The 17751-nt window shown below is 52.6% G+C and overlaps 1 protein-coding gene across 4 annotated transcripts in view; it reads left to right on the forward strand.

Moving 5' to 3' along the window:
- The window catches only part of IQSEC2 (IQ motif and Sec7 domain ArfGEF 2), a 76859-nt gene extending 64773 nt beyond the window's left edge, over positions 1–12086 (forward strand). For 3 of the 4 annotated variants that reach the window (XM_027608812.2, XM_027608813.2, XM_027608814.2), the window contains 8 exons: positions 583–749; positions 3141–3280; positions 3991–4116; positions 6027–6126; positions 6695–6856; positions 8489–8662; positions 9154–9203; positions 9799–12086. In XM_027608812.2, coding sequence (XP_027464613.1) covers positions 583–749; positions 3141–3280; positions 3991–4116; positions 6027–6126; positions 6695–6856; positions 8489–8662; positions 9154–9203; positions 9799–10764 — 1885 coding nt within the window. In that variant the 3' untranslated portion in view covers positions 10765–12086. The remainder of the gene's footprint in view (positions 1–582; positions 750–3140; positions 3281–3990; positions 4117–6026; positions 6127–6694; positions 6857–8488; positions 8663–9153; positions 9204–9798) is intronic. The other variant, XM_027608815.2, reaches the window with a different exon arrangement.
- The last annotated feature ends 5665 nt before the right edge of the window (positions 12087–17751 follow it).

Below are 17751 nucleotides of genomic sequence, written 5' to 3' on the forward strand. Positions count from 1 at the left end.
TAAGATGTGGAGCCAGGATTTGAACTCAAAACCCAGGTGTGTTTGCCTCCATGACCCGACGCCCTTAATTCTTCTCCTCTACTGTTCATGCTTTGGGGATCAGGCAGACCTGGATAGAAATCCTGGCTCCACCACTTCGGGGTAGGTAGCAGGGAAACAGAAGAATTGCCGAGAACCTGTTGCCCATAATGGCAGAAGGATTTGCCTTATAGTCAGAAAGGTCTGGATTTTCATCTTGTCTTCGCCATTTGCCAGCTCTATTACCTTGGGCAGGTTACCTCTTCTCTTTGGGCCTCATCACTTCCTCTGTAAAATGGGGCTGCTAATCGGTACCTTACAGGATTGTGATAGGATTACATGACAAAACGTACCTAAGTCCCCTAGCAGAGCTCCGTAAAAGGTAGTGGTTGTGATTTTTACATGCTAGTCTTGGGGAAACCGAAGGAAGAGGACATGCCCGAAAGGCTTGGGAATATTTCTTGGGGAAGAGGGTTGGGGGCACCAGACTGGGCTGTGGAGGGAGGGATGGTGGGTAGGTGAAGATCACTGGTACCTGACTTTGGCCCTGATCCTGCCCTGCAGCCAGCGGTACTGTGTGTGTAACCCAGCCCTCGTGCGCCAGTTCCGGAACCCAGACACCATCTTCATCCTTGCTTTTGCTATCATCCTCCTCAATACCGACATGTACAGTCCCAGCGTCAAGGCTGAACGCAAGATGAAACTAGATGACTTCATCAAGAACCTGAGAGGTGACCCTAGACCTCCCTATCGGCTTGTCCCGTCCTTCACCTGGGAAGGGAGAGTGGGCAGGGTGGGGGTGGGCTGGGGAAGGAGGGGGGAGATCACACAGGCTCCCTGGAAATGAGCCTGTGATGTTCTCTCATTTTCTGCCAAAGCTGCCACATTCCCTTATTAATTCACTCAAATATCGTTTGTCTGCTCATTCCTGCACCGAATACTGACCGAGTGGGTTCTGGGGTTATTACAGCAATGAACGTGAGAGATAAAAGCCCTGGTTCTTACAGAGCTTATACTAATCCACTCATTGACGCATCACTTTCTCTTTCCCGCTCCTCTTTATTTACGCCCATAAAGGCTCATTTAATTATTCTCTGTACCCTTTCCTCCATCCACGCATTCACTTAATCCCTTGGCCAGCCAGCCAGCCAGCCAGCCAGCTGACACTGAGTACCTCCCATGTGCCCGGCCCTGTGATGGGCGCTAAGGACACTATAGCCCCTGCCCCGAGAGAGCTCCCGGTTTGTGGGACAGACTGACTTAGAGGACCAGATACCCAACACAAGAGAAGAAGCGAATCATGATGTCAGATGGGCCAAAAGTGCAGTCAGAGCTCAGAGGAGGGAGATCCCACCTCCAACACACTTCCTGAAGGAAGTAGCATTTTCATTTTAAGGTGGGCCTTGAAGGCATGGATAATGTGACAGAACAGCAATAGAGGAGGCTTACCTAGCAGTAAGACTACAAAGGCACAGAGGTAGGGAAAAGGTGTTGGGAGAACAGTCAGGATGGGAAGGTCAGTGAGAATCAATATGTGAGGGCCTTGCATGCCGGGTGAAAGGTATCACCTTGACGTTTTTTTCTTGGTTTATCGTATTGATGTCAAGCCCGGGCATCTCACCAAAGAGCAGCCTACTAAAAATGGCACAGGCATTAGGATTATTTAAACAGAAATGAACGAGGGAAATAGAATTGAGGAAAAACAAACAGATGAGACAAATTGGCTGACCGGCAGGCTGTGCGCGGTTGCTGGGCTCAAGCTCTTTGGCAGCTGAGGGAAAAAGGCGGTGTGAGGAAGGATGTTCTCTTAGCACCTGTCCAAGGAGGAGGCGTGGCATTCCCAAAGGAGAAAACATTTTTTCTAGCGGGAGGTTTAGAGGGAAGAGTGAGTGGGTTTCACTCAGCAGACAGGAGTGGAGAAGGATGGTAGACTTGGGAGGAGGGAGTTAGATCAGAGGCCATCTGGAGCTGTCTCCCAGAATCCTGCTATTAGTCATTTATTCATTCATTCATTCATTTCACGCATCCTCTCTCCCTCCCTCCCTCCCTCCTCCTCTCTCTGTATGTATGTGTGTGTGTGCTTACATGTGTATATGTGTGCGTACATATATGTGTGTATATGTAATTGTGTGTGTGTTTGTGTGGAGAGGAGGTACCTCTCCAAATATATATACATATATACACATATACATACATACAAATATATATACGTACGCATACATGTATGTATGTACATGTGTATATATATGTATTATATATGCGTGTTTCTTCCCCCTCCAATTATTAAATAAATAAGCAAACAAACAAACGAAATGAATACTTGCTCGTACCCAGAAATTACGGAAATAGAGCAAATGAGAAAAAATTATTTACTCATCCTGAATTCTGCCCCCTGTTGGCAACCGTGGTTGATATTTTGCTGTTTTCTAGTCTTTTTTTTCCCTATGCATATGTGACTTTTTATACAGTTAAGATCATGCCAGGAATGTAATTTATTATCCTGCTCTTCCCACTTACCTTGCTACAGGAATTTTCTCATGCTTTTTATAAACATCAAGTTTTGAATAGCTGTAAATTATTTTAAGTGCATACACTCAGCTTTAGTTAATTATGCCTCTATCGTGAGAACTTAGGTTGTTTCAAAGTTTTCCTGTATGTAGCACTTGTACCTGTATCTTTGCACATATTTCTGAGTAATTCCTTAGAGCAGATTCCTAGAAAAAGAATCACGGAATATTTAGGCTTTTGCCAAGTTACCTTCCAAAACAGTTATGTTAATATACATGCCCGCTTCCCTGCCCCCTTATTAACACTGGCTATATCATTTAACATTATTTTTGCTAGTTAGAAAGGCAAAGCTATCTGATTATTTTCATCACAGTGTGCTCTGAGTTGCCTAGAAAAAAATCCCCACACTGGAAAAGAAAGCAACTTGCTATCCAGTTGCTTGGCAAAGGACACCTTTTCTGGCCCAATCCTCCTGACCGAGGGACTGAGGGTGCCCGCTCCCTCCAGTCCTAGCCATTGTTTGCACTCCTGCCTCAGTGTGGGGCATTGTGGAGAACCCCTGCCACCCACTCCCCACATCATGCAATATATCCCTGTGTTGCTCCCCTCCCCAGGGGTTGACAATGGTGAGGACATCCCCCGAGACCTCCTGGTAGGCATCTACCAGCGTATCCAGGGGCGTGAACTGCGAACCAATGATGACCATGTGTCCCAGGTGCAGGCCGTGGAGCGCATGATTGTGGGCAAGAAACCGGTGAGTGCCTTGGGAGGCTGCAGAGGGGACAGGGTTTGGGTCGGCTTCTGCCACTGAGTGGTAGGTAAGTCAGTACCCTTCTCTGAGCCCCAGACTCCCCCCTCTGATGGAGTGGGTGATAATGCATTCCTCGGGGGTCGTTGTGCAGAGTGAGATCCTCTTGGGGGAATGAATCTAGCACACATCCTTCCCACCTGTGGTTTTGCCTCTCCATCCCAGGTGAGGAGCCAAGCTAATAGTTAGCTGATAACCAAAACCAAGAACACCCTCTGGTCTTGTAGTCAACAAACATTTACAGATGCCTTTCCACAGAGTCCAGCACTTCACTAGGGAGTAGGGACACAGATACGAATCAGACAGAGTCTCCATCCTTGGGGGCATTCACAGACTGGGAGTGGGGGTGTCAGCCCAATACGTCTGCCTTATCATCAGTCTAAGGGAGCAGCAAGGAGGGAGAGGTCATTTTCAGTCACTAGAACTGGGGTTTGGAGGAAGAGTGGAATATGGAACTGGGCAAGAAAGGTACTCCAGACAGAGAGAGCTCGACGGACAAAGGCAAGCCGAGGCCTCCGTTGCTCAGACTCCTCGTGTCAGAGTGACAGTGATACAGATCAGAGGTAGACTTCCTCTTGAGGTTGAACGATAAGGCGCCGGAGGCCTGAAGCTGGCATGCTAGTCTTGCTGACACCTATTTCCCCTTGCCTGCCTAGGTCTTGTCTCTTCCCCACCGTCGACTGGTTTGCTGCTGTCAACTCTACGAGGTGCCAGATCCAAACCGCCCCCAGCGGCTAGGGTTGCATCAGCGGGAAGTCTTCCTCTTCAACGATCTCCTTGTGGTATGAGCACTGGGTGGGGGGAGGAAACGAAGGGGAGGTGGTGAGCTTGGACCCTGGGTCCGGGGTGAACCATGTTAACGTTGGCGGGTGGGGGCGTGGTGGGTGAGGTGCTTTGCCATGGGATCTGTGCAGTCTCGGATAAGGCACAGGCCCCCTCTGCCCCTCTTTTCCCTCTCGGATCCGTTTGGAGGTGGTGACAGTGGCACAGGGGGAGAAAATGTGAGGACCAGGGGAGGTGACAGACCTACAACCTGGGAAGCGGTAGGAAAAGTCCCCGTCCATCTCCGTAGCCCAGAGTGTTGGCTGGGGGAGATGAACCTGTGACCCTGGGGTCACTCTGAAACCTTCGGGTGGTCAGGATGCTGGAAGTGAGTCTTAAAACCAAGCTTGTCACCACTGTAGACGTGCATCTTTTAGAGCTGGGACTCTTAAGGACCCTGCTGGCGGGAAGAGAATTTCAGGGTCTACCGTCCAACGTCTTCCCCGAGGCAGGAACCGGTTTCCTGCATGGCCCCCTGCTTGCATCACTGCAGAGACAGTTTCCTGGTTAGACAGCTCTGACTGATAGAAACTGTCTCCCAATGGGTTTCCTCTAACCATCTTCCCTGGGCCCTTGCAATCACAGAGAACAAGTGTTCTCCTGCTCTGAGACAGCTCCTCAGGGATTTGAGGACAGTGACCTGTCTCCCCACCACCACCCCACCCCTGTGGTCTTCTCTTCTTTAGAACGGGGTCTCTCAATCTCAACACTATTGACATTTGGGGCAGGATAACTCTTCTTTGTTGGGGGGGCGCTATCCTGGGCATTGGAGGACAGCATCCCTGGTCTCGACCTCCTAGATACTAGTAGCACTCCTTCAACCAAAACTGTTGTCAGATGTTGCTAGATGTCCCCCGGGGTTCAAAGTCACCCCTAGTTGAGAATTGCCGCTTTAGATGAAGCCCCTCCGATGCCTTCTCTAAGCCTTAATTTCCTCCTCTGTGAAGTGGGGCTAATCCCTATCTCATGGGGTTGTCATGAGGATGGAGTTAAGAAGTCAGATGTGGAATAGCCTAACCCAGAGGAGTGCCTGGCCCACACAGGTGCTGAGTAAATGTCTCACCACCTGTCACGCACTGACGCCTGTGTGTGTCCGGCCCCATGCTAGGCACTGGGTTCACAGAGATGAGTGAGACTCAGTCCTTGTTCTCGGGAGCTCACAATCCAAAGCACTAAAAAAAAAAAAAAAAAAAAAAAACGCTCAGCATAACCGTGTGCTGTAACTGTCCTGAAATGAAATACTTTACTTTTGAACTCCACTTGGAGACTGTCTGAGGTGTTCACAGCCTATGGTGGTCGAATCTAGAGCGCCCAAGTCCTTGATAAAGACCTTGGGCTATTGAGAGGAAGACTTGTTAACTCTAGACATGGGTTCATTAGCATTTGCCATTGTTTGCTGGGTTCTTTAGGGGGGGCGGGGGGGGGGGGCAAGAGACACGAAAACCAGACTCCTCTTGGCGCTCTCGGTCCAGCAGGGGGCGACCACACCCTCAGAGTGCTCACCTAAAGCCTCATGGTGAAAGGCACTGAAGCAGCACTCTGGAAGCTCTGAGAAGGGAGCGGGGTGGGGGATTCCGTGTGAGGTGTTAGATAGAACGGGCTTTCTGGAGAGAACAGCATTCAGTTACTTCCTGTAAAAATCGTAAATGCCTGTTGTGCGTCGTCATTACATGAGGAACTTGCATTTTTTCCCGTTTCTCCCGTTCTGCTCCTCAAGCTTCAGTTCTTCCCAACTCGTGGGTATGTGTGTTTGTGTGTTTATGTCTGCTAGTGGCGGTGGGAGGGGAGGGTGGCTATGAGAAATAGGTGTCATGTGGAAATTCCCCACCCCAAACCCTGCCTCTTGTCTTTTTCCCGCCCCCTGCCAAAGGTCACCAAAATTTTCCAGAAGAAGAAGATCTTGGTGACGTACAGCTTCCGTCAGTCCTTTCCTCTCGTGGAAATGCACATGCAGCTCTTCCAGAATTCATGTGAGTCCCTTCTTGGATCCCAGCATCCCAAAACTCTATGCCATGGCCCCTGTGCTCCTCCTTCATCCATACCAACCGCCAGCTTTTTGGAGCCCTTTACAATGGGACTAAGGTCTCCAAAGCACCTACATGGTCCCGGGATGCAGGACAGGCTGGGGTGAAGTATAATTGGGGTCCATGCCCTGGGGAGCTCATGGTCTGGCCGAGAACCGCGGTGTGTATGTTTTCTGGTGGGCCGAAGAGATGGTGATCACGCTGCGCTTTGAAGGACTGAGCCAGAGGAGCTTTGTTGGGTGGCAGCAGAAGCAATGTGAGTAGAGGCAGAGGTGTGAAAGAAGGGGTTCGAGAGAGCAGCTCGAGTCCAGCTTGCCTTTGTATCTGGAGTATAGGGCGTAATGGGGCCATGACTACCAGGAGCTTGGGGGTTCGGGGGGACAAAGGGGAGCCGCTAAAGATGCTCGAGCAGAGAGGAGGCTGGATCAGGGTTGGACAGTAGAAAAACCGATGCACGTGTGAGCCACTTGGCTTCAGTCCTGACAGAGGTGCCTGACCTCCCCCTTCCGCACAGATTACCAGTTTGGGATCAAGCTGCTGTCCGCAGTACCTGGCGGGGAACGCAAAGTCCTCATCATCTTCAACGCGCCCAGCCTCCAGGACCGGCTGCGCTTCACGTCTGACTTGCGCGAGTCCATTGCCGAGGTGCAGGAGATGGAGAAATACCGCGTGGAGTGTGAGTAGCCCAGTGGCGCCTCTTTCCCCTTTTCCTGACACAGCACCCTGCAGACACCAAGAATCCTGTCCTCTGAGGACCTCAGAGTTGAGGGTTAGCTTGTCCAGCCTTCCTACCCTCATTCTAGGAACCTTTTAGCCTCTGCTTGAATACCTTCAGTGACAAGAGGCTCATTACCTCTGAATGGCTAATTATTACTCCAGGCCCTAATTATGAACCGACTCTTCCTTCTATTGAAAGGCAGCAGGGAGAAGAATCAGGGTTCTGGAGGTAGGACTCTGGACTCAGATCCCAGGTTTGCTACTCATTATTTAGGTAAACCGGGGCAAGTTGCCTGACTCCCCGAGCCTCAATTTCTTCATACATGACATTGGGAAGATGAAATCTCCTTCATAGAGTTGTGGCATTTCGGTGAGGTAAGGTAGACAAGGTGTCTGCCCACATTCCAGTTCCTGAGCTGAGTCCCCATCGCCCATCTTTCTGGCCCCCAGAGGGCCACATCAAGTCGTTTTCAGCATATATAATGGGAAATAGTGATCACATCTCATTCCACCCGATGCCCTCCAAATTTTCTCTTCTCCAGGCTAAGCAGTCACAGTTAAGTAACATGGTGTTGAGGAGAAAGAGGCAGGCAGACACAGAGAGAGAAACTGAGGCAGTGGACAGCTACTTGGTGAGCTCTTCACGTCCCAGGGTCGACGCTACTCCTCAGCAAGGCAGGGTCACACATTTCAGTTCACCAGATCCCTGAGACCCAGGGGATATTCAGAGAGGGGTGAGCATACCAAGATGAGGGGGAAGGCGATAGAAGTCTCCGTGACCTCCTCGGAGAGGTGGGGGTGTAGAGAGGCTGGAGAATGCAGGCTTTGGACTCAGCAGACCTGCTTCCAGAATATGGGCTCCCCCATTTCCAGCTGTATGACCCTGGGCAAGCTCTATGACTTCTCGGGTTCTCAGTTTCTTCCTCTGAAAAATGTGGATAATACTTACCTCTGAACTGTTGTGAGATGGAGCGAGATCAAGTACGCACAGCTCCCAGCATACAGCTGGCACATAATAGAGGCTTCAATTCCTGTTGGTTTCCTGCTCCTGTCCTTCCAGGAGCCCTCTGCTGTGGAGCAAGATATCTGAGAACTGAGTGGACTTTGGAATGATTGCCCTTTGCCGTAATCCAGAAAGGCCTTCCTGTCCCTGCTGTGACCAGCAGCTGTGAAGCTCTGTTTTGAAGGGCAGGGGTGGGTTGGGAAGAGCAGACTGAGAGTGGGCAGGGAAGCCGGGAGCAAGAGGGAGCAAGAAGGACGAAAGGAAGGGAGGTGGAGCTAGAGGAGCGGGAAGAGCAAGCACCTTGAAGAGGAGGAACAGAGGGAAAACCCAACCAGAGGAGATGGCGCAAAACGGGGCTGGGTGCTGTGGGGCGCTGTGGGGCGGGGGTGGGGTGGGGTGGGTGGAGGAGGACTTCAGAGATGGAGTTGAGGTTTGGCGGGAGCGTGCTGCCTGTCCAGGGGGCAAAGCAGGAGGCCTGGGGAGAGAGTGGGCAAGGATGGGGAGGGCTCATGGAGGGCTGGGGTCAGTCAGGTGGCCTTTCACTCCTGTCCCTGACCTTCTGTCCCTGTCTCCCCCACTACGACCCAGCGGAGCTAGAGAAGCAGAAAGGTATGATGCGGCCTAACGCCTCACAGCCTGGAGGGGCCAAGGACTCAGTGAATGGCACACTGGCCCGCAGCAGCCTGGAGGACACGTATGGGGCAGGCGATGGGCTCAAACGGGGCGCTCTCAGCAGTTCCCTGCGAGACCTCTCTGACGCAGGCAAGTCTTCGGGGCCCCCGCCCTGGCTGGGGAGATGTGGGACCGGGTGTCCTCTCTGCCTCCTGTCACTGGCTGCCAGCCTTGCCTGCACCCGCCACACCTGCACGCACCCTGCCTTTACCCAGAGCCCTAGGCGCGGCGCCGCAGGGGGCCCGGGAGCCAGGTCAGATCAGGTGGAGCCCGGAATCTGGGCCAGGGAGTGTGAAGTGGGGCCACGGTCTTAGCCCCTCTCTCTCGCTGCTCCACCTCTCCTCCTCTCTTTCCTCTTCTATCTCTCCAGCACCACCTCTCCTCCTTCTCCATCTTTTCCTCCTCTCACGCCTCCTCCTCCACCTCTCCTCCTCCCCACCTTCCCCTCTTCAACGGGGGGAAAGGGGATAGGGGTGTCTGTCCCCGGGAGGGGCCCAGGCCTGGTGCCCAGCTCTGGAGCCCAGCAGGGTGGGGAGGGGGGGTTGCTGCTCTGACGCTGGGCTCCTTGCTTGTGGGTGCAGGGAAGCGGGGGCGGCGTAACAGCGTGGGATCGCTGGACAGCACCATCGAAGTAAGTGCCAGCTCCTGCCCCACTCGCCCTCTGCATGAGCCCTGCCCTGCCACGGGGGGGCCCCAGAGGAGGCGGGGACCTGTGGCTTCCCCTCTTCCCTGATGGGGACCTTGAGGCCGCCTCTCCCAGCCACCCACTCTCTCCATCTGTCCTCAACTCTGTCTGTCCTCACTCTGCCTGTCTCTCAGTCTGTCTTCCACTCTCCCTAGCCCCCTCTCAACCCCAGGGCCGACTCTGAGTAGAGATGCCCTTGGAGTTGGAACGTGAGAAGCTCTCCCCTCCAAGTCCTGCTCTTTGAGCCGGACGGAGCAAGTCACTCTGTGTCTCGGGGCCCTGCAAAAGGGGGATGAGGAGGAGGTCCTACTGATTGTTTCTCTCCCGGCGGAGGCTCAGATGAGATAGTGGATGTGCCAGCAGAGCCCTGCAAGCTGGGGGGCTCCATGTACAAAGCACAGGACTGTTACTGGTTTTCATTACGCCCTGGGCGTTCCTGTCTCCCCAGCTCCAGCCCTCAGGGACCGGGTGGAGTTTAGGGTTGGGGGTTTAGGAAATCTAGACTGGCCTGACTTTCCGCCCCCCCCTTCCCCGCTTCCAGGGGTCTGTTATTAGCAGTCCACGCCCTCACCAGAGGATGCCACCTCCACCCCCACCCCCGCCGCCAGAGGAGTACAAGAGCCAGAGGCCCGTCTCCAACTCCTCATCCTTCCTGGGCTCCCTGTTTGGAAGCAAGCGGGGCAAGGGGCCCTTCCAGATGCCACCACCGCCAACGGGCCAGGCCTCTGCCTCCTCCTCATCTGCTTCTTCCACCCACCACCACCACCACCACCACCACCACGGTCACAGCCACGGTGGCCTGGGGGTGCTGCCTGACGGGCAGTCCAAGCTCCAGGCCCTGCATGCCCAATATTGCCAAGGACCAGGCCCTGCCCCGCCGCCCTACCTCCCACCCCAGCAGCCCCCTCTCCCCCCACCTCCTCAGCAGCCCCCACCCCTGCCCCAGCTGGCCTCCATCCCACCACCGCCCGCCTCGGCCCCACCCGTGGGGCCACATCGCCACTTCCACGCCCATGGCCCAGTCCCAGGCCCCCAGCACTATACCTTGGGCCGGCCAGGTAGGGCCCCCAGACGGGGGGCTGGAGGACACCCTCAGTTTGCTCCACATGGCCGCCACCCCCTGCACCAGCCCACATCCCCATTGCCCCTGTACAGTCCTGCCCCCCAGCACCCTCCAGCCCACAAACAGGGCCCTAAGCACTTCATCTTCAGCCACCACCCACAGATGATGCCAGCAGCGGGGGCCACTGGGGGCCCTGGATCCCGGCCACCAGGGGGCTCCTACTCCCACCCTCACCACCCCCAGTCACCCTTGTCACCGCACTCCCCCATCCCACCCCATCCTTCCTACCCACCCCTGCCCCCACCCTCACCCCACACCCCACACTCGCCCCTGCCGCCCACCTCCCCCCATGGCCCACTGCACGCCTCTGGGCCCCCTGGCACGGCCAACCCACCCAGTGCGAACCCCAAGGCCAAGCCAAGCCGGATCAGCACCGTGGTCTGATGAACAGAGGGAGCGAGCTGGGGCCCAGGGAGGTCTGGGGAATCCACAAGAGATTCCCCGGTTTTTCCAAAATATATATATACACATAGAGATGTCCTCCCCCCCACTCCCTCCCTGCCTCGGAACCCCTCCTCTAACCCCCAACAGGCGCCGTGGGGTTTCCTTCCAGATTCAAGGATCCTTGCCCCTTGAAGCCTGGACGCAGGGCTCTCAAGCTCTGGGGAGTGGTGAGGACCTTTTGGAGATCCTCGTCCATTTTTTTTTTCCCCCTCTCTCCATCCCCCACCCCCACCCCCACTCCCCAGAGGTGGCCTCAGACCTCTGGGCCAGTGTGGGCTCCCTGTCAGCTCTGGCTGGTAGAGAAGGGCAGGCAGGTGTCAGGAGCGGTGAGGGTGAAGGCTTCCCCAGAGCACCTCTAGCCACGCAGGGCTAGGAGGGAGTTCTGTAGAGTTGTGGCCAAACCTCAGCTGGCTCAGCCCTCTCTCAGACCTCAGGGCCTGGCTAAATTCCTCCATGTGTCTCTCCACCTGCCAGAGGAACAGGGCTGTCAGTGCCCTTGGTGGGTGGGCCCCCACTAAGGCTGGCCCCCCAAAGGGGCAGTGCTTCCCCTCCAGAACCAGCCTCTGTCCTCTCTCCAGTGGGCCCCAGCCCAGACCTCTTCAGCTTCAGGACCTTGCCTCTCACAGCAACGTTCTTACCCTGATCAAAGTCCAGACAAGTTTGGGGGGAGGGGCTCAGGTCTGGGATGAGAAGGGCACTGCCCTCCCTCACCCATATTGCATGCCCCCCCCCATTCCCTTACACCTACCCCACCTACAACCGAAGACAATGCACTTTACAGATCTTGCCCACATACACCTCGCTGGGGCAAGGGCACCCAGCATTAGCCCTGGGGAGAGAGGCTCCCAGAGGGCCACCATAAGCCCATGATGTCCTTCCTGAGGCAGATTGAAGCCATCAGAGCGGGGGCTGGGAGCCAGGATGCCTGAGTCCTTCTGTCCGTCAAAATCTCTGCTGCCTCTCCAGCCCCTTTACAGCCCTGTTTATTTATTATAAATATATTTTTTACAAGCCCCAGCTCCTCTTCTTGCCCCGCATACCCAGCTCCTTTCTCAGCTCCTGCCTCCCTCTCCCCCTCTCCACCGTGGGCTGCAGTACAGACAGACAGACCCTGGCTGTATGAAGGTCCAGGGACCCAGGGGCTTGGGGGCGGGGGAGGGCAGCAGCCGGAGGGGCTGTATGGAGAGGAGCTGGGGTTCAGGCATTGTCTTTTTTCCTCCTTGTATATAAGAATGTATATTTGATGCCTCATAAAAGACCTTGTGCTCACCTCCCGCCTCTGCCTCCTACTTATGCCCCCTCCCCCCTGGGGTGGAGCCCATGGAGAGAGAGGCCTTTAGCCCTGGGAGGTGAGGACTAAGGGTAGCAGTCAGGCACCTGGGTGGGTGAGATGCCTTGGTTGGGTGTGAGGTGGGGGAGGAGGGAGGTTTCCCCTTCTCAGCTCATTAACTCACTAACTGCCCGCTGGACCACAGCAAGGGTATGGGATTTGGAGTTGAGCCAGTTGGAAATCCTGGGATTTTCCCTCCTGAGGCACGCACACTTGGGAAAAGCACCCTCTCCGTCTCGGTTTTCTTAATTTAAAACTGGAGGTGATGAGCCGTTGCCACAGGGAGTCACGATGATGACAGGCGGTGACGAATGTCAAGCAGACAGCATGGAGCACGTGGTCTTGGGAAGTTTAGTTCCCTGCTCTTCCTTTCACAGGTTGGAGACTTCCTTCTGCTCTTGTGCCACCTATGCTCACCCTTCCTGTGGCTGGCCTGGCTATGCCCTGGGGCCCTCCCCACCCAGCACGCCCCCCACCGCAGGGCGAGCCGTGTTTCTGCCCTTGGGGAGGGGGTAGGTGATCTGGGCCAGGAAGCCAGGGGCTAGATCCATTATAAGAGCTCTTACGTGTGTATACTTAGGTTGTCAGGTAACAGATGGCTGGATTCTCTTCAGCTTACATGAGAGGGGACAAGTCCAGAGAGGGGAAGGGTCTTTTCCAAGGCCACACAGCAAGTCGGGACAGGGGTCCCTGACTTCGAGGCCAGGCCACTCTCCAGTCCCCCAAACTGCCCCCCCCCCCGGAAATGAACATGTTTCCAGCCCTGCCAATTATGTCCTGACAGAGTCCAGGAGGAATGGGGCAGAGCGTTGTCTCTTGGTTAGGGTCAGCAGGGTCCCCAGAAGCAGCAGCCGGTAAACATTTTTGGTGCCTTCTTAGAGTCTGGAATAGCCTCTTAGAGGGAATGGTTTGAGGGCCCCTCCCTAGCAGCTTGGACCAATGTCTCAGTTTTCATCTTTGTATGCACATTTGAGTGGAAGAAGCAGCTGGGGCCATCTAATCATTTGATGCCTCCTCGAGGACCCAAACTGAGCTTTCGAAGAGCTTAGATCCACAGGGGCCAGAATGAAATCCAATAAGCATTCTGCTTGTTTGTTTCTTCCCTGGTGGGCCAGGCTGGACTCTCCCTTCTCCCACCTTCAACTTGATGCTGGTTTTGTCTTCCCAAAGCTTAGCTGTTAGCACTCGAATCCTGGCTCAGTCTCAGACTTGACCGTGTTGCGTTTGGCAAATCACTTAGCTCCTCAGAGCCTGGTCTTTCACCTGTATAATAGGGGTAACAGTCTTGCAGGGAAATTGTTAACAGATGCATGTGAAATGCCTGCCTCCTGCCAGACACACAGTATAGCTGTTCTCTGCCACCTACAGAAACGAACGCAAACTCCTTGTCTTGACACTGGAGGTCCTCCACCACGCGGCCCCAGTCGATCTCCTCATCCTCATTCCTTGCCCACACCTCGACCACCCACTCACTGTTCCCTGAGAAGGCCTGTGTGTAATTTTCCGGCTCCGTATTTTACCTGTGCCTGCCCCCATCCCCACCAAAAGTGCTCCCCCCCGCCCCCCGGCCTCCCTGAGGAAGTTTTCCTCACTCTGCTGAGATGGGCTTAAAAGGCCCATTCCTCACAAAATGTGCCCTTGATCACATCCTCTGAGATCCTTCATGTCGCTGTCTTTCTTCCCCACCAGGCCCTAAGTGGCTCAAGAATGACAATGGTCTGAATCATTGCTGTTCAGAGTGTTGCACAGCACAGATCACACGGAAATTCTGTTGATTTGAATGAATGTATAGTTCTTTCTAAGCTGACTCTTAGAGTAAGGTATCTTTGCATTGGTTGGTTTACTGATTGGTGCAACCTGTGTATCGAGCTTCTGGGCCCCCTGGGACCTCTTCGTGCCTCCTTCAGCTCTTTCCTATGTTCTCCCCGCCCCTCCTCATTGCAGCACCAGCACTGGGCTGTCCCTGCCCCACACCCCCCCCCAACTCCCCGGAGCCTCACCATCCAGACTGTGGAGGAGGGGTAATTTGGCTCCTCGCCTCCCCATTTCTTTGAGGGCCTGAAGACAAGCAGCCCAGTGGCTGTCTGGCCATCAAAGGCTCTACTGCCAGTCTCTTTGGGGATGTGGATGGGAAGGGGCAACACATAACAAAGGACAAAAGTCCTAGATTCTCACAGAGTTCTTTGTCCTAGACTGGTGCTGTCCAGTAAGTCTTTCTGGGATGATGGAAATGTCCTGTATTTGTGCTGTCCAGTACAGTAACCGCTAGCACATGTGCCTATTGGGCACTTGAAATGTGGCCAGTGCAACCGAGGAACTGATTTTTTTTAAAATTTAAATAGAAATAGCCACATGTGGGTGGTGGCTACCATATTAGACAGAGCAGGACAAGACAAGTTCAGGAGGGAACAGCCTGGCAGGGATAACGTCCATGCCATATGATACTAAGTACAGGCCCAGAAGGGAGCAGAGCACCCTTGCCTAGAAGGGGTGCAGAGAAGGGGAAAACCCAACTTGGGGGTGGGGGTGGGTGGGCAAGGAAGGAACTGCCCCTTTAGCTGAGTCTCGAAAGGTGAGTAGGAATCACCCTGGTAAAGAAGGGCATTCGTCAGAGGGAGCAGGGTATGCAAAGGCGTGGAGGCGTGTGAGTGTGTGATCTGTTAGTGGCACAGTGAGATGGGAGATGGAAGTCCAGGTGGTAGGCACGGCATATTCCGGAGCCCAGAGGCTGGCAGGCAGTGTGCCCTCTTTCCTCTGTTGCCAACAGGTTTTTTTCACCCGAGCCTCATGAGGACCTAAAGGAAGACCCCGTGGCACATTGAGCTACACAGTGTTCCCCACTGTAAAGTTAGTTTTTCCCCTTTGTAGTAAATGAGCATCTCGTAGAGAGCGACATTGAGATTATGTAAATATCTCGTTCTCCGCAAACTTTCACCCACCTGTATTCACTGATGATTCTCCAGTTGCCAAATGGTGATTTTCAAATGCCATCATTCTTTTGACATGGATTAGTTGGCTTTCCACTGTAAGGAAGAGCTTGCCCCTCTTCTACAAGTATTTGTTTATATCCTCATGGACTCTTGATTGTCTATTGTATTCGATAAGTTATAACACATTAGTATCATTCTTTATTATGATGTTTAAAATGCCCCAGATTTGGCCAGCAGGAGGCCCTCTGGGAGCTGGCTCTTATGTACTTTTGGCAGGTCTCCATCTTTTTTTTTTTTTTTTTTTTTTGAGCACTTCCTTGTATTCTGGCACCACAAGATGCTCCAGGCCCATCATGTACTTTCCCTGCCCCAGTCTTGGAATCAGCCACTTTTTCCAAGGAGCCCTGGTTCTTTTTAGTAGAGAATGGCATCTGGGAAGCAAGATTTGGGCCAAGATTTCAGTGTTATAGCTATGTTTTAAGAATTTACTTTTTTGCTTGGAAAAAGTCTGAACATCTGCTGATGATCTTCTTACTCCATCCTTCCTTTAAGGAAAAGCTTTCCTTTTTCCCTCATTTTATTTATGTATATGAGTGTGGAGTCATGGATTTTTATTTCACTCTTCAATGAGTTATAATCCACTATCATAATTCATTTGGAATTATTATTTTGAATATATCATTTTATTGTTATGTGTATGGATATATCCACGAATTCACACAGATACCTTGATACCTTGAGGAGGCTCTTTTAATAACCCAGGCTAGAGATAGTAAGTGGCTCTCAGGGGAATAAAAGAATAGAAAATGGCAGAGGGAGGAGGGAATGGATTCCAGAGGTATTCAGGAGTTAGAACTCACAGCTCATACCTACTTCAGAACTAGAAGGGACCCTATTTTACAAATCAAAAAAGTAAGGTTACAGAGTCACTCTCATCCTGTCCATTCAGAAAACACGGATGGGGTGAGGGTGGTGGAGAGCCCAGCCTAGGCTTCCAATCACTGCTTTGCACTGGCTCCATGCCAGACTCTCTCTCCCAGGTGGGTGGGTGAGGCCGACCTAGCCCCCAGCCCAGGGTGAGCTCCCTGGTGCTTCCCAATTCTTTTCTCTGCAGTGCCCAGATGCAGGTTGATCTCCAGCATGACCCAAGGGTTGGGAAAGGAACCCGTTTCCTGAGCACCTCACTGGGGCTGGGTGGTGGGGGCAGGGAGCACCATCTGAGACTTTCACAGGCAGAATTGTGCAGCAGTCAGACAGACCTGGGTTTGAATTCTAGCTCTGCCACTTACTAGCCATATGCCAGGGTAAGTTCACACTTCCCTGAGCTTCAGTCCCCTTAATGTGTAAAACAGGGATAACAATACCTATTTCATAGCCCTTGGCCCTTGATGAATGGCAGTTATCATTATCTCTAATCTTCATAACTACCCTGTGAGGAAGGGATTACAGAGCCTCATTGGATAAATGAGAAAATCAAGGCTAAGGAAGAAGAGGTACTCGGCAGATCTCTGTTGGTGAATGTCAGCTTCAGGAAAGCAGGGACCATATCTGTCTTGGTCACCATCATATTCCCAGGGCTCAGAAGAGTGCCTGGTGCATAAGAGGAGTTTAATAAATATTTGTGAGTGAATGAATTAGATCCGACTGGCTTCAAAGACTCTGTGCAATCTCCATTTGCCCTTCCAAGATGGTGGGGGTGGTGTCTGGGCTAAGGACCTCAGAGAAGGCTATGGATGTGTGGGCTGAGCTGAGCCCCCAAACCTGGTCTCCTGACTCCTGATTCATTTCTTTGCCCTTCACTGAGCTGCATTTGATGGAAAGGCTGAACTGCCTTCAGCCTAGGATTTGGCATATTTCCCACCTTCTGCATTCTCCTCGCCCTTCTGCCTGGTCCTATTCCTGGTGAGAGCAAATGATAGGAAGAGCATTTGACCAGGAGGCAGCAACTTTCTGGGCAATAGTAGGCAAGTTGTTTAATCTTTCTAGAATTTAGTTCCTCATCTACAGAATGGGTAAGTTGACCCACATCTTTCCCGGGACAAAGGTTAAGGGAAATTGCAAAGATTAATCATAATTAAAATAATTAGGCCTATCTGGCACTAGGATGTGAGCTCCTACTGGTGTGCACTGCTCTATCAGGATGTCTTCAGCTCAGTCCTGAAGTAGGCAGAATGATGTACCTAACTGGGACATGGTACAGTTAACTGTTCCTGCTTCAAACATATTCAAGCTTGTAACAGATGCTTAATATACACAGGAAGTATTTGCAAAGAGCATGTATTATTTTCAGTCAATATATGCTAAGGATGCTCAAAAATATACGTTCATTTTTTTCTTTTGTTTACTGCTTACCGTGACAAAACCTAGGGATGTATAAAGCCACATGGTCCCTGCCCTTAAGGAATTCAGTCTGATGGGGGAACACAAAATAAGCATTTAATCAGCATGTATACATGTACTTTAATATGTGCACAGTAGATGTTCACACTGTATGCAATAGGCCCACAACCAAGAAATAACATAATCCTCAAATGCAGCAGATGCCTGATGTGTGGGCAAAGTACTGGTCTGATACTCAAAGTAGTTGCAATAAACCTATTCAGAAACTGCTCAATGAACATGCACACAATAGGAGTAGATGTACACATAGTAGGTACTCAAATGCCT

This window comes from Zalophus californianus, chromosome X (assembly GCF_009762305.2).
Source record: "Zalophus californianus isolate mZalCal1 chromosome X, mZalCal1.pri.v2, whole genome shotgun sequence".
Classification (NCBI taxonomy): Eukaryota; Metazoa; Chordata; class Mammalia; order Carnivora; family Otariidae; genus Zalophus; species Zalophus californianus.